Source organism: Gadus macrocephalus, chromosome 18, assembly GCF_031168955.1.
Source record: "Gadus macrocephalus chromosome 18, ASM3116895v1".
Taxonomy (NCBI): Eukaryota; Metazoa; Chordata; class Actinopteri; order Gadiformes; family Gadidae; genus Gadus; species Gadus macrocephalus.
In genome coordinates, this window is record NC_082399.1 from 15,695,636 (window position 1) to 15,709,746 (window position 14,111).

Sequence of the window (14,111 nt, forward strand, 5' to 3'; positions counted from 1 at the left end):
GATTCAGAAAGTGATTCTATCTCCTCTGAACCTTGATGTGGTGGTTGGTTTGTTAATGCTGCCCCCTCAGCCAGTTCACCCCTGATGACGACGTGATGTTTTCATCTCAACCAGGCGGCTCAAACAAAGTTAAATCCATTAGAAGGTGGTGTTGTGTTGAAGTAGCTTGAGTCGCCCCCCGGGTGAGCAGGTGGTTCCTAGAGAGACTCTGACTCTGAAGCTGTTTCTAGGTTCCAGAGTGCCGGCGAGACGGCGTGGAGCCGGCGGCCCGTCCAGACTTTCTGGCGGAGGTTCAGCAGAGCCTCACAGTGGTATGTATGTCCCTGTGCGCTGGCGTCTTTGGTTCTGTCAATAACGGGTTGTGTGTGTTTGTCCGTGGCGCCGCAGGTCGCGGCTGGTAGTGTGTTGTTTCTGTACATGATGGGTTGTGTGTGTTTTACGCTCTGTTGTGTGCGGTTGTGATAATGGCATTGTGGATGTGGTTGTGCATGGTTTGTGTTATTCTGTGTGTTGATGTGTGGTTTGGTGATGTGTGTGTCAGGACTGCTCGGTGGCGAGCTGTCTGGTGTTCAGGTGCAACATGTTCATGGGTCGGGCGCAGAGCAGCACCTTCACCATCAACGGCAACCTCAGCTCTGGGTGGATCGCACAGGTAGGTTGGGGGAGGAGTCTGTCACGGAGACCGTGGAGGGTTTGGATAGGGTAGAGGGTTGTCATAGAGACCGGGGAGGGTTTGGATAGGGTAGAGGGTTGTCACGGAGACCGTGGAGGGTTTGGATAGGGTAGAGGGTTCTCACGGAGACCGGGGAGGGTTTGAATAAGGTAGAGGGTTGTCATGGAGACCGGGGAGGGTTTGGATAGGGTAGAGGGTTGTCACGGAGACCGGGGAGGGTTTGAATAAGGTAGAGGGTCGTCTTGGGGACCGGTGAGGGTTTGAATACGGTGGAGGGTTGACATGGAGACCGGGGAGAGATTGAATAAGGTAGAGGTTTGTCATGGAGAACGGTGAGGGTTTGAAGAAGGTATATATATAGAAGATATAGTTTCCATAAAGACTTTTCCTTCCTATGTTTTGGCTATTCCCGAACCAGCTTACTATTTCACTGGTCTATGCTTTTTTTTACAGATCGGTATTCAGTCGGCTAAGTTCCTCCTCATAAGCACAGCCACCCTGGAATACGATGAGGACACATACATTTTCTTTTCCACCGAGTCTAAACACACCCCTCCCATCCGAAAGGTAACTCTCGCTCTGGTCTCAACTCAGTCCTGCTGGTCCAGGGTCTCTGATTAGAACCTTCACGTCATGTGACTCCTCAGATCGTCACTGAGGTGGAGGTGTACCCGGTAGCAAATTTCACTAAAGAGATCGTTGGAGGCACCTTCGGAGGACTGCTCCTGCTGGCCATCATTACGGCCGCTCTATATAAGGTGACCTCAAGACTTTGTGTGGATGGGCCGATCCCAGCAGAAAGAGCTTGAGTTCAGGACAGTAGTCTTGGAAAGTTGTTCAACTTCCAGCTGGAAGATACTTGATGTAATCCCAAATGACCATGGCTTCCCTGAGCAACAGGTCTTAACCCTTACCTGCTCCTTAATGCCCAATATCCGAATTCACTTGAGATCTGCTAAATTACTTAGTAAATATAAACTGCTCCAAAAACGACTATTACATAAATACAACTATGAATACAAAGGAGATCTGATTTATAGTTTTTACATTAAGTTGGTTAACTATGGGCAGATTATTGTTGATTATGTTAGGGCTTGTCATACAGTTGTATTTACACAACACTTCTCCCTAGTGGCCATGATCATCCAATGTGATAATGAGACGGGAATGAATCATCTTCTGAGTCGTTTTGAGGGATTATAGAGGGTTATTGGGTTGTCATCACGAGGTCCTCTCTTGATGGGTACCTGAATGATTCTGTCTGCTGTTTTCAGGCTGGCTTCTTCAAGAGTCAATACAAACAGATGATTGAAGAAGCTGGCGCTTCTGGGGAAGGTGGAGATGGTGGCGGAGATGGTGGCGGAGATGGTGGCGAAGCACCGTGAACCAGGCAGACCACCCTTCCATGCTAAGATGCTCATTTGAATGCTTCAGTCCCATGATTCCCTCCCCACATCCCATATTATTAATGATTTTGTTTATTGTACACATATAAAACCTAATGATTACACCTTTAGGATAAAACTCTTTTTGAAAACCATTGTAATTATGAACTATTTCTTTTTACATGTAGAACTACCATTCGTTCCTTTTGGCCAGACAGGTCAACAAATAATTGGCCAAATGTAAATACACTATAACAAAAAATAAATCATCCCCCGCATTTAATACATTTGTTGTGTTAATAAATGGAATAAAAATATATATTTTATTGCCTGTTTGAATGTTGATTGACAACTCATTTGGTCCCGGGCCAATACGATTTAAAAATGGCATATTATACCACCAGGTATGAGTGTGATTAGCCCTAGCATTAGCATACATCTAGGTGGACACACCCATTTGGGAGGTCAGAAGAGGCAGATTTTCATAACGGCTTGTAACGGCTAATCACACTCACACCTGGTGGTATGATGTCACCTTTAAAGCAAATGACGAAAGAGCAGCAGTTCTGGTCGTGGATCACGGAGCATTTTGCCACGATCCTCGATCCTTTTGCCACGACACCTCGTCTACCAGTGTGTATTCGCTGCCACTCGTCATGACGATCATCTGACCACAGGGTTTTTTGTGACCTCGTGGCGATTGGAAAAGGTCAAAGAAAGGGGCGGGTTTTGAACACCATCTTAGTCAATATCATTCAAGGACCCCATCTTTTAACGAATGGATGACATTTGAGGCTATGGGCATTTCAGAACTTTATTAATGCAACAACCTTTTATAAATTCTTCAAAAAATGTATGTTTAAATCAAGAATCAACAGTGTGACGGATATCATGTGACCGGTTTGTTACGTATTTTAAGAACATAAGCTGCCTCCACATAGCCTCTAGGAAGCAGATTCAAACACACAAGCTGCATTACCCTCACATAGCCACTAGGAAGCAGGATCGAACACTTAAGCTGCAATAACTACTTTAGCCACAGATGGCAGCACCTTTAGACAGGGGCGGAGCCATTACGTCACCCCGGCCACGCCCACTACATAGGCCACGCCCACTTGACGGCCTCTCGCGGGTGATTCGAAGTGAAGAGGCCAGAGATCTTAGGTACACCCACGGAGAGACATGGGCTTTTGCCCGTGGCTCGAAGTAGCTCACGTTATTTCTCTCACACGTGTTAGACACGCTTCCTCTCCTTTTGCTCCATAGTTACCATACCGAAATACTTTAACAAATAAAGTAACCTAAAAAGATATCCGGATTTGACCACTTTCCTTGAAGAATGCTACAGGTTAGTCTCTGATCACTTTCTTCATTACCCCGTAACTCCCATAACTAACAATTTCTCCTTTACATCGAAGACTCACAACACACCAAAAACATTTTATAGGCAAATTCAATTCACTCTTGATATTAAAAAAGGTAATCAATGATAGACCAAACTCCAGAAAGTCTAAAAGATGAGCCAAGGGTTGAATCTGTGTCTGCTGCAGATCCTGTTTGGGGTTACCCAGCATTCCTGTTCGTTCTCATCATCCATATCGCCAGCCACACACACACACACACACACACACACACACACACACACACACACACACACACACACACACACACACACCCCAGAACTAAACCCTTACCAGACCTAGACACCCCCAATCCAGGACCCCTACCAGACCTAGACACCAACACTCCACTCCCCTACCAGACCTAGACACCAACAACCCAGAACCCCTACCAGACCTGACCCTGAGGCCTCACTGGGCCTCAGGGTCATGAGCTCCGGTACTCAGAGCCAGAGGGGAGCTCAGTCTGGGGGGGGACCAGGAGTCAAATCCAGATAGAAGATTGGGTTTCTTTACGTTCCAGGGGGCACAGCCTCCGGCCCCCTGGTCACAGGAGGAGCCAGCAGGGCAGCAGTGCAGGGAGTCAGCACAGCACACAGCCTGAGAACACAGTGACATCACATCCTGTAAGCACCGTGACATCACATCCTGTAAGCACCATGACATCACATCCTGTAAGCACCGTGACATCACATCCTGTAGGCACCGTGACATCACGTCCTGTAAGCACCGTGACATCACATCCTGTAGGCACCGTGACATCACGTCCTGTAAGCACCGTGACATCACATCCTGTAAGCACCAATGCCGTGTTCCAATACCCGTACTGTCCGAACTTACTAGCCAAAAGTTCCAATTCAGATCCGGCGAAAAGAAGTATACTTCAAGGACCCGGATGCCGTACTCAAAACGGGCTAATCGTGAAGTGTGGATCGAAGGACACTCCCCGTACTCAACGGCAGCCATCTTAGCTACGTAGCGGAAGAGGCGGAGCCAGGCTGAGCCAAAGTCGGCGCATTTTCCACGTAGCCTGCATTAATAGAGTCATTTTGTAGTTTTTATAGCTTTTTATAGCTGCTAGGCGTAAAGAGTTCACCGTTCAAAACGGGATGTTTATTGCGGGGGAGGAGCCACGGCGGCAGTCGTGATCGTCGTTTCCGGTAAGTGCACCACAGAGTACTCGATTTGGAACAGCACTCACATCTGAAAAATTAGCGTACTCAAGTGAGTACGGATAGTGCAGATAGTGTACTTCCTTTAAGTATACTCATGGAAGTACGGGTATTGGAACACGGCCCAAGACATCACATCCTGTAAGCACCGTGACATCACATCCTGTAAGCACCGTGACATCCTATCCTGTAAACACCATGACATCCCATTCTGTAAACAGTGGCCTAAAATCCTGTATACACCATGACATCACATCCTGTATACACTATGGCATCACATCCTGCAAACACTGACTTACATAAACAACACCAAAATGTCACAGTCAAGTAAATATGATTTTACCGACACGTCTTCCACGGTTTTGATAATTATTTCAGGCAGGGCTCCCTTGAAAAAGAGGCTAAAGGTCTCAATGGGACACATCTAGATAAATTAAGTTTAAATAAAAAATAAATTAATAGAATAATTTCCAGAGCAGAGCCAAAAACCAATTACTTTGATTTCAAAGTTGAAAATTGAAATATAGCTGCGAGCAGCAATGTGGGGGTCAAGCATAATGGGACTTGATAAACAAATTTTGCTGGACGGACGGAATTCGGCTAGGTGGCTACATCACGATCCTCTCGGTAATCGGTAATACCGACAGCCGGTGGGATGAGCATTATGCGAGTACGCGTCAATGTTTACCAAATGACCCCACCTAGAGGTAAGGGCGTAATACAGTCTGCCTGACAGAACAAATGTCACAAATACATAGTTATTCGGAAAACAATATCCCTAAAAGAGACAACAATTTAAACAAGAATCCGTTCTGGAGGTGGTTCGTGAAGCATCTAATCCAATGGGAATTGCAGTTTATATTGTAAATGGGCGGAATGGTAAATATAGTCAATGTTTTATTATACATTAAGTACCGCTTGTCGCCACACGAGTGCAGTGTCTACCCATTAATGAGCGCTGTTCAGCGCAACTGACATTGATATAAATGAAGTAGTTTTCTGATTGTATGCTGTATGTCAGGTTTACATGATGATTGAATATGATTGATATGTTATCAGTTTTATATAACACAGTATATATGATATGACCATGAAAAAATACATATTAGATTTTACTGACAATGAAAGTTATTGGCAAATGGGTATCACAATGAAAATACATTGAAGTTGCTTTCTAAGGGCTGGAATAGACTTTCTGCTAACAACGCACCCCTAAAAGTCAAATCACACCAAATGATTTGGGCATCATCAGGATAGGGTCATAAGACTATGAGCCAAGTTTGGTTTGGATGCATGAAGGCCTTGCAGAGGTATGAGCTCACTTCCTGTTTGACGTGCCCCTGAGGTCAAAGGTCACCAAATAGTTTGGATGCCCCCAGAATGATGTCATGAGTCTATGTACCTAGTTTGGCTATGACATGTTAAAGAAGTGCTGAGAACAGACTTACTTCCTGTTTGGCTGCTTTGCCGTCAAGTTTGATTGGCTGTCACGGCCAAACGGTTTTGAATATGAGAAAGCTGTTGGACACATTTTTCAGCTTGGTCTGAAGATCATATATGCCAAGTTTCATGAAGATTGGACATAATTTGTGGCCTGTGGAAATGTACAACTTATTTTGACAACTTTCAACATGGCGGCCAAGTTCTGATGTTGCCATAAGATATAATTTATAAGCTATATGGGGAGGTCTGACAGTATCATCAGACATTGAAAATAAGTTTGAAATGTACTCATGGGAAGAGAGAGGAGTTAAAACACGTCTTCATTAATTATAGCTCCCCCTAGAGGTCAATGGTCACCAAATTCATTAAGTGTCCCCATGATAATGTAATGGGTTTATGTATCAAGTTTGGTTATGATATGTCAAAGGGTTGCTGAGAAATTGGCTTACTTCCTATTTGGCAGCTTCGCGGTCGAATATGATTGGCTGTCGCAGATATTTCTGCAAGAAATAATGTACTAGCTATATGGGGAGGTCTGATAGTATCACAAGACATTGAAAATAAGTTTGAAATATATTCATGTGAAGAGAGAGGAGTTAAAACACATCTACATTATTAACAGCGCCCCCTAGAGGTCAAAGGTCACCAGATTCATTGGGTGTCCCCATGATGATGTCATGGGTCTATGTACCAAGGTTGGTTATGATATGTCAAAGGGCTGCTGAGATATCTGCTGAGATAAACGGTTCTGAATTTGAAAAATCTATTCGATGATTTTTATCAAGCATGGCCTGAAGATCACGTGTGGCAAGTTTCGAGATGATTGGAGAACATTTGTGATAGGAGATGCATTTTGAAGGTTTTTGACATTAACCAAGATGGCGGAAAATCCATCACGGCGCAAAATGACGTAATAAATGACGTTGAACTCGGCTTGGCCGAGTTAAAAAAAAACGAAAACGTTTATAACCTACCCCAATAACCTACTCGTGTCCCTGATACATAACATGGCTGTAGTGAACGATTTACTCTCTATAGGTTTTGTGGAAGGATTTTGTGTTTTATAGGGGCATGCCACATTAGATCATAATCTTAGATCCTTGCATATAAGAGCTACATACCATCCATTTAAAAATCAATGAAGGGATCTTTTTGTGGGGAACAATTACATTTAGGACCGGGGCTTCTAAGAATCTTGATGATGTATTGTCACAGTACGATATAGGGATATAAAAAATATTTAGTCTCTTTCTCTTTATCCAACCCTTGAGATAAACATTTGAATAAACCCTTTTCCGCAAACTAAACTTATCAAGTGCTTATGTTAAGCGTTGGTCCAAAAGATACCAACAGACATTAAGAGAAGTTGACAGCTGCCAAGAGAAGCTAGCTGAGACTAATAGAAGCTCTGACAGATGCTAGGAGAATCCAGGATAACCAACAAGAAGAGATCATGTAGAATGCTTAAAGATGCCAACATGTCAACAGACACTAAGAGAGGCTAACAGATGATAACGACATCAAACATCAATAAGGAAAAGCTATTAAGCAAACAGATGCCAATACAAGCTAACAGATGCTAACGTCAGTCCACTAAGGCTAACAGAGGCGAGGCGCTACCTGGGCCGAGGGGCAGCACGCCCACACTGTGGGCGACGCGCGGCAGCAGGTCTCCTGCTTGGAGCAGCGGAACTCCCCCACATCGTCACATGGAACATCCTCCTCCACAGCGGACGGCCTCAGCATGGACCGTACCACCTTGCTCTGAGGGCGGCTGCGGGGGGTTTGGTGGCGCAGCTGCTTCTCGCAGGTCCCACTGTGCATGTTGCAGGTGTAGCCCTGCGGGCAGCAGTGCTCGTGGTTGTCGCAGAATACGGCCTTGAAGGGGAAATGAGGAGCGTAAGTAGACATGTACTGGATCACACACTGGTGGGGGTACATCGGAGACCAGGGCAGGCCTTCGGCTAGAAGCTAGGTGAAGTGTGATGTCATTGTCTTGTTTACACATTGTCTTATCAGTGTTGCCATTTTTTATTTTTCAATGTTCTTTGAAAAGTAGCTAGAACTCGCTGGTTTGCGTGATGACGTAATTCGTGACATGAAATCAGCAGGCGCAAGGGATTGGGATTGGGAAGGGGCGGGGCTGGAGAGGAGGGAGAGACCTGTGCAGTGCAGAGACGAGGAATAACACGAAAAAAATCGCCAGATGCACGAAAAGGTCACCAGATTTGCCGCCGGTCAGTCGCTGGAGATAAATCTCGCTAAGTCGCTAAATCTAACGACAAAGTCGCCATATTGGCAACACTGTGTCTTACATATAAACAAGAATAATTTGAATTAAATCTGAAAAGGGGGAACATGGAACATCAAACTGAATTCATCATCGTGGATAAAATTAGCATTATTTGTTTTCTGAAACAGATTATAATAAATGTCTCTTAAAAGAATCAACCAAATTGTATGGTATAGTTAAATATAAAACTAAAGAGTGTGTTTCTGTGCGTCACACATTCCCATAAGCAATTGGACATCTATGCAGATTGGAAAAAATAAAAATAATCCTACTGAATACTGTCAGCCTCTGCTACACTAGAGCCATTCTGTCTGGAGCACAATATCAAAACTTGACAAGCCTCATAGAAAAAATATCGAATTAAAGTGAATTAAAGTTCATACCGTAATTTACAGGCCTACTATGTGCCTTGAAGAATACATCGTCCAAATGCAAGAAAAAAATCGCTTCATTTCACATTCACTTCAAAAAATCTTTTTTAACAATTTATGCACACAAGAACATCTGATTGCATGGTTTGATGGGAAATAGGCAGCAGGGCTGGGGGGCGATGAAGAAGCAAAATGAAGCACTAATAGCGCGTCCGTCCAAGTTATACATGTCTTATGTCTGCTAATCTAGAAGAATTGAAGGGCCTCTACGAATTCTATATTTTGCATAGGAAATTTTCTTTCCTGTGGAGATGACCCGGAACTGCTTGAAGGAAAGGTGGTTCGAATTCTAAAAATGCTTAGGAAAGGAGCATTAATGCTTCCTTTAACTCTCCTTTAAGCCGTAACGAGCCGTAAGTAGCAAGTCTTATACAGCTTTGAGCAGGTCCTCAGCTAGCATTGCTGCCACAATGGCAAGAGCTAAGGCTGAAGCAGCCAAAGTAAAGGTGTCCTTCCCAGAAAAGGAAGCAGCCATGATGAAGAAGAAAGCGGAGGTAGAAGCCAACCTCCATGTATTAAAGCAGGAAAAGGAAGCCGTAGCAGCATCTACAGCGGCAGCAATATTTGAAGCAGCGGCAGACATGGAGGAGGGTCATCTTGAAGAGCTGCAGGATTTAACGCAGGAAGATCCAGCAAAACACACAGCTGAGTACATAGAACAACAGGCATTTGAGCACAATACTCAGAGACAGCGTCAAGATGATTCCAAACACCATTTTCCAAGCGAAATCACACAGCAGCTGACTTCTCATTACAATGAACAATGGGTTTCAAACCAACCACCCCCTACCAGCAGTGCAGCTTATGCAATGTTAGGGCCTCAGGAGTGTGCAGATGGAAAGAAGCCCACTCCTAACAGACGCTATGTAACTTCACCTCTCTCCTGCGCATCCATTCCAGCACAAGTTCATAATCCAACAGCAGCTGTCAGCATGATATGGCAACGCTTGGAGGAGTCTTACGGAAGCCCTGAGATGATTGAAAACGCTTTAATGAGGCGGCTTGAAAACTTCACGTGCATCTCAAACAAAGACCCACACCAGCTCAGAGAATAAGGTGACTTGTTGCTAGAAATAGATGCTGCTAAATCAGGAGGATACTTACCTGGTTTGGCATACCTGGACACCGCAAGAGGAGTTAATCAAGTGGTGGAAAATCTCCCCTTCAGCCTTCGGGAACGCTGGATCACACGATGCTCAAAATACAAGGATGATCATAACGTCTCCTTCCCACCATTCAGCTTTTTCGTCAGATTTGTAAGTGCACAGGCAAAGATCAGAAATGACCCCAGTTTCACATTCAATCTCACCACTGCTCCAACCAAAATGAGAGCAGAAAAGGCACCTAAGTACTTACCAAGATCAGCTTTGTTGGTTTAAAAGACTGAGATCACTGCTGCAATATCCGGTTCACAGTCTAGCTCAGGCTCGAAGGACGATGAACCAGACAAGCAATGTCCGGTACATAATAAACCTCACCCACTGTCAAAATGCCGCGGGTTCAGAGGGTTGTGGATCCACGAAACCTATTGCTAAAGACTGCAAGGTAAGAATAAAATGCAGTGAGTGTGAAAGTGACAAGCATACCTCAGCGATGCATCCTGGTCGGGCTCCATGGCCTCTTGGTACGCCTGCTGCAGCCAATGCGCAAAGCGGGGAGCCTGAAGAACACCCATCACCTGACGTGACTTCTATGTGCACAGAAATCTGTGGTGGTGCTCCCAAGCCGAGATCCTGCTCTAAGGTATGTTTGGTGAATGTTTACCAGATTCACAATCCCAACATATCCTACAGAGTGTACGTGGTGCTTGACGACCAGTGCAACCGATCCCTGGCAAAATCACAGTTGTTTGACCTGTTTAACATAAACGGCAGTACAGCTCCATATACATTACGGGCATGCACAGGCATTGTCGAGACAGCAGGGAGAAGGGCAAGCCAGATCGTCGTAGAGTCACTAGATGGGAAGACTAGAGTAGCACTCCCCACCTTATTGGAATGCAACAACTTCCCCGATCAGAGATTCCTAGCTGAGGCTGAAGCAGCTGTGTGGGAAGCAGCAGACGGTATGGAAAAGTATATGCTGGTAGATGATGTAGGCCCATCAGAAGAGGATAAAATGGTACGGACAGAAGAATACATTACGTCTCACTTCGACCCGCCCTCATATAAAGGCCATCCTTCTACCGACCCCCCAGCTCAGCCAGCCATTAAAGCTACCCAATCAACATGTCAGCCTCCTGATCTATATGTCCCACCAGGGGTTAAGATAGAAAACCAGGCTCCGCATGGAGAATCTGACCAACAGAGAGGCTCAAAGGTGAGCCACACCGACTCGAACAGGTCAGCACAGCCTTTCTATCCCCAGAGGGCACGACAGCTCCCCACACTGGACCCATGGCCGAACACCTGGGGCAGTATTTGGCTCGACGGGACCTGGTGAGTTCAAGTTTATATCAGTTTGACGATCAGCCTGAACATTTTCGTGCTTGGCAGTCGTCATACATCAGCGCAAGTACTAGTGGCTCGCCTGCAAAGTCTGAAAATACCTTCTTTAAAGGCACAAAGTACCCAATTTCAGTCCACAAGACGGACATCGCCCCAACAAGCCTAAGTATAAACAAAGGAGTCAGCGACCTGAACAAAAGCATCCAATACATGGCAAGCCACATCCTCTTAAACGCTGAAAAGCCTTCAGAGCTATGAAGCTGGAGGAAAGAAAGGCCTTTCTCAAAGAAAAAGGAATCTACTTTAAGTGCTGTGGCTCAACTACTCACCTTGCTAAGGACTGTCCGAATGCAGTTAAGTGTTTGGAGTGTGATAGCCCCTATCACGACTCTGCCATGCACCTGCACCTGGATCTGGACCTGCACCTCAAGTCAAGTCCCCTTCAACTCCACCACACAACGGCGGGGAGGAGGAAGAGAGCAGCAAAATTAAAGCTGTTGTTAACTCAAACTGCACAGAGGTCAGTGGCACAGGAAACGTTGGCTGGTTCCAAGATGTGTCTTGTGAAGCTATATCCTAAAGGTCAACCAGACAAAGCTATCAAAGCCTACGTCATCCTAGATGACCAAAGCAACCGGTCGCTAGCAAGGTCCAGCCTTTTTGAGCTGTTTAACATTGAGTGCAAACCATACTCTTACTATCTGAAGACATGCTCTGGTGTAGTGGAAACATCTGGTCGCAGGGCTGAAGACGTCCTGGTCGAGTCACTCGATGGAAAGGCCACGATCCCATTCCCACCAGTCATCGAGTGCAACGACATACTTGACAACCGCTCTGAAATCCTAACCCCAAATGCAGCTCGTCATCATCCACATCTTGTCAAGGTAGCAGAGCACATCCCAGAGGTCGACCCAACTGCTGAGATCCTCCTGTTACTTGGTAGAGACATAATAAGAGTGCACAAAGCTAGGGAACAAGTCAATGGCCCCCACAATGCCCCCTTTGCCCAACGCTTGGACCTAGGATGGGTGCTGGTTGGAGAAGTCTGCTTGGGGAAAGCGCATATACCAACAGTCAACACCTTTAAGACAACCGTGCTTGACAATGGCCGGCCCTCCCTACTCGAACCCTGTACAAACTTCTTGCACATCAAAGAAAAGGTTCACCAAGAAAAAGAGATGAGAGACAGGATTTCAGAGACTAGCAAGTCCGTGGAAGAAACATTGGGCCAAACAGTTTTCAGTCACACCGAACATGACAACAAGCTAGCATCTTCTTGAAACTAATGTACAAAGAGGTCTACAGTAATGAATCCAGACGATTCTATGCCTACGTCCATAATAGAGTTCAGTGCATTCGCCAAACCACAAAACCTGAGTAATGGCACTATGTGCGCACAGAGGATAATCCTGCAGACCATGCATCAAGGTATATTCCTGCCTCACTCTTGGCACAGACTGCATGGTTACAAGGCCCTAACTTCTTGCTTGACTCTCCCAACAAACCAGATCTGGTTCAGTCCTTCAACCTGATCCAACCAGAATTGGACGTGGATATCCGTCCCCAAGTGAGGAGCTATGCCACAAAGCAAGAGAAAAGCCTCAGCACAGAACGCTTTCTAAGGTTCTCCAGATTCAACTCTCTTGTCCGAGCTATAGCACTCTTAATTCACATTGTGAGGTCCTTTAAGCTCTCTAAAGACATGGACAAGTGTAAAGGGTGGCACAGGTGTGATCTGTCTCGAACCCCAGATGAACTATCCCTAGCAAAGGAAGTCATTATTGCAGCTGAGCATTTTCAAAGGAATTTGAGGCTTTGATCACGAATAAGCCAGTCCCGATAAACAGCAGACTTCGTCGCCTCAGTCCAACCTTGGAGAACAATCTCATTTGTGTTGGAGGACGACTAAAGAACGCTAACCTGGGCGCTGGAGAGAAGAACCCCATAATCCTCCCAAAGGATATCCACATCGCCTTGTTGCTTGTCAGACACCATCACGCCCAAGTCAAACACCAAGGCCGTCACCTGACAGAAGGAGCCGTCAGAGCAGCAGGTCTATGGCTCTTGGGGGGGAAGAGGCTCATCAATTCAGTCTTACACAAATGTATAACTTGTCGCAAACTCAGAGGCAAAATGCAAGAGCAACGCATGGCAAATTTGCCTCCAGAACGCCTTCAAACCTGCCCTCCATTTACATATGTGGGATTGGATGTCTTTGGACCCTGGTGTATTACTGCCAGACGAACAAGAGGAGGACAAGCAGAGAGCAAACGGTGGGCTATGATGTTCTGCTGTATGAGCTCCAGAGCCGTCCACAATGAGGTCATTGAGTCAATGGACACTTCAAGCTGTATTAACGCTTTGAGGCGTTTCTTTGCCATAAGAGGACCTGCCAAACAGCTAATATCCGACTGCGGCACACATTTCATAGGAGCATGTAAGGAACTTGGAATGAGCCAAAACCAACCAGACGCCACGGTGCAGAGGTACCTAAACCAACAAGGGTGCTCATTGGAATTCAACCCCCCACTCTTGGGAACGTCTGATTGGGGTGGCCCGAAGAATCCTGGACTCAATGCTTTTCGAACAGCACAATCGCCTAACCCATGAGGTTTTGTGTACACTAATGGCAGGAGTGACAGCTATTGTAAATGCAAGGCCACTAATCCCAGTTTCTAATGATCCTGACGATCCATTCATTCTGTCGCCATCAATGCTCCTAACTCAAAAAACTGGAGTCCCACATCCACCAGGAGACTTTACAGATAAAGATCTCTTCACCAAACAGTGGAGACAAGTACAACAGATTCTGGAGTCGTTGGAGTCGAGAGTACTTGCCAACCTTGCAATGCCGCAAGAAATGGACC

At 45.6% G+C, this 14,111-nt stretch overlaps 1 protein-coding gene across 2 annotated transcripts in view; it reads left to right on the forward strand.

The window, feature by feature from the left end:
* Positions 1–2,384, forward strand: part of LOC132446223 (integrin alpha-X-like) — a 28,461-nt gene extending 26,077 nt beyond the window's left edge. For both annotated transcript variants that reach the window (XM_060036388.1, XM_060036390.1), the window contains exons 26-30: positions 231–311; positions 542–652; positions 1,127–1,240; positions 1,321–1,431; positions 1,948–2,384. In XM_060036388.1, the coding sequence (XP_059892371.1) occupies positions 231–311; positions 542–652; positions 1,127–1,240; positions 1,321–1,431; positions 1,948–2,058 (528 nt within the window). In that variant the 3' untranslated portion in view covers positions 2,059–2,384. The remainder of the gene's footprint in view (positions 1–230; positions 312–541; positions 653–1,126; positions 1,241–1,320; positions 1,432–1,947) is intronic.
* Positions 2,385–14,111: the final 11,727 nt, after the last annotated feature.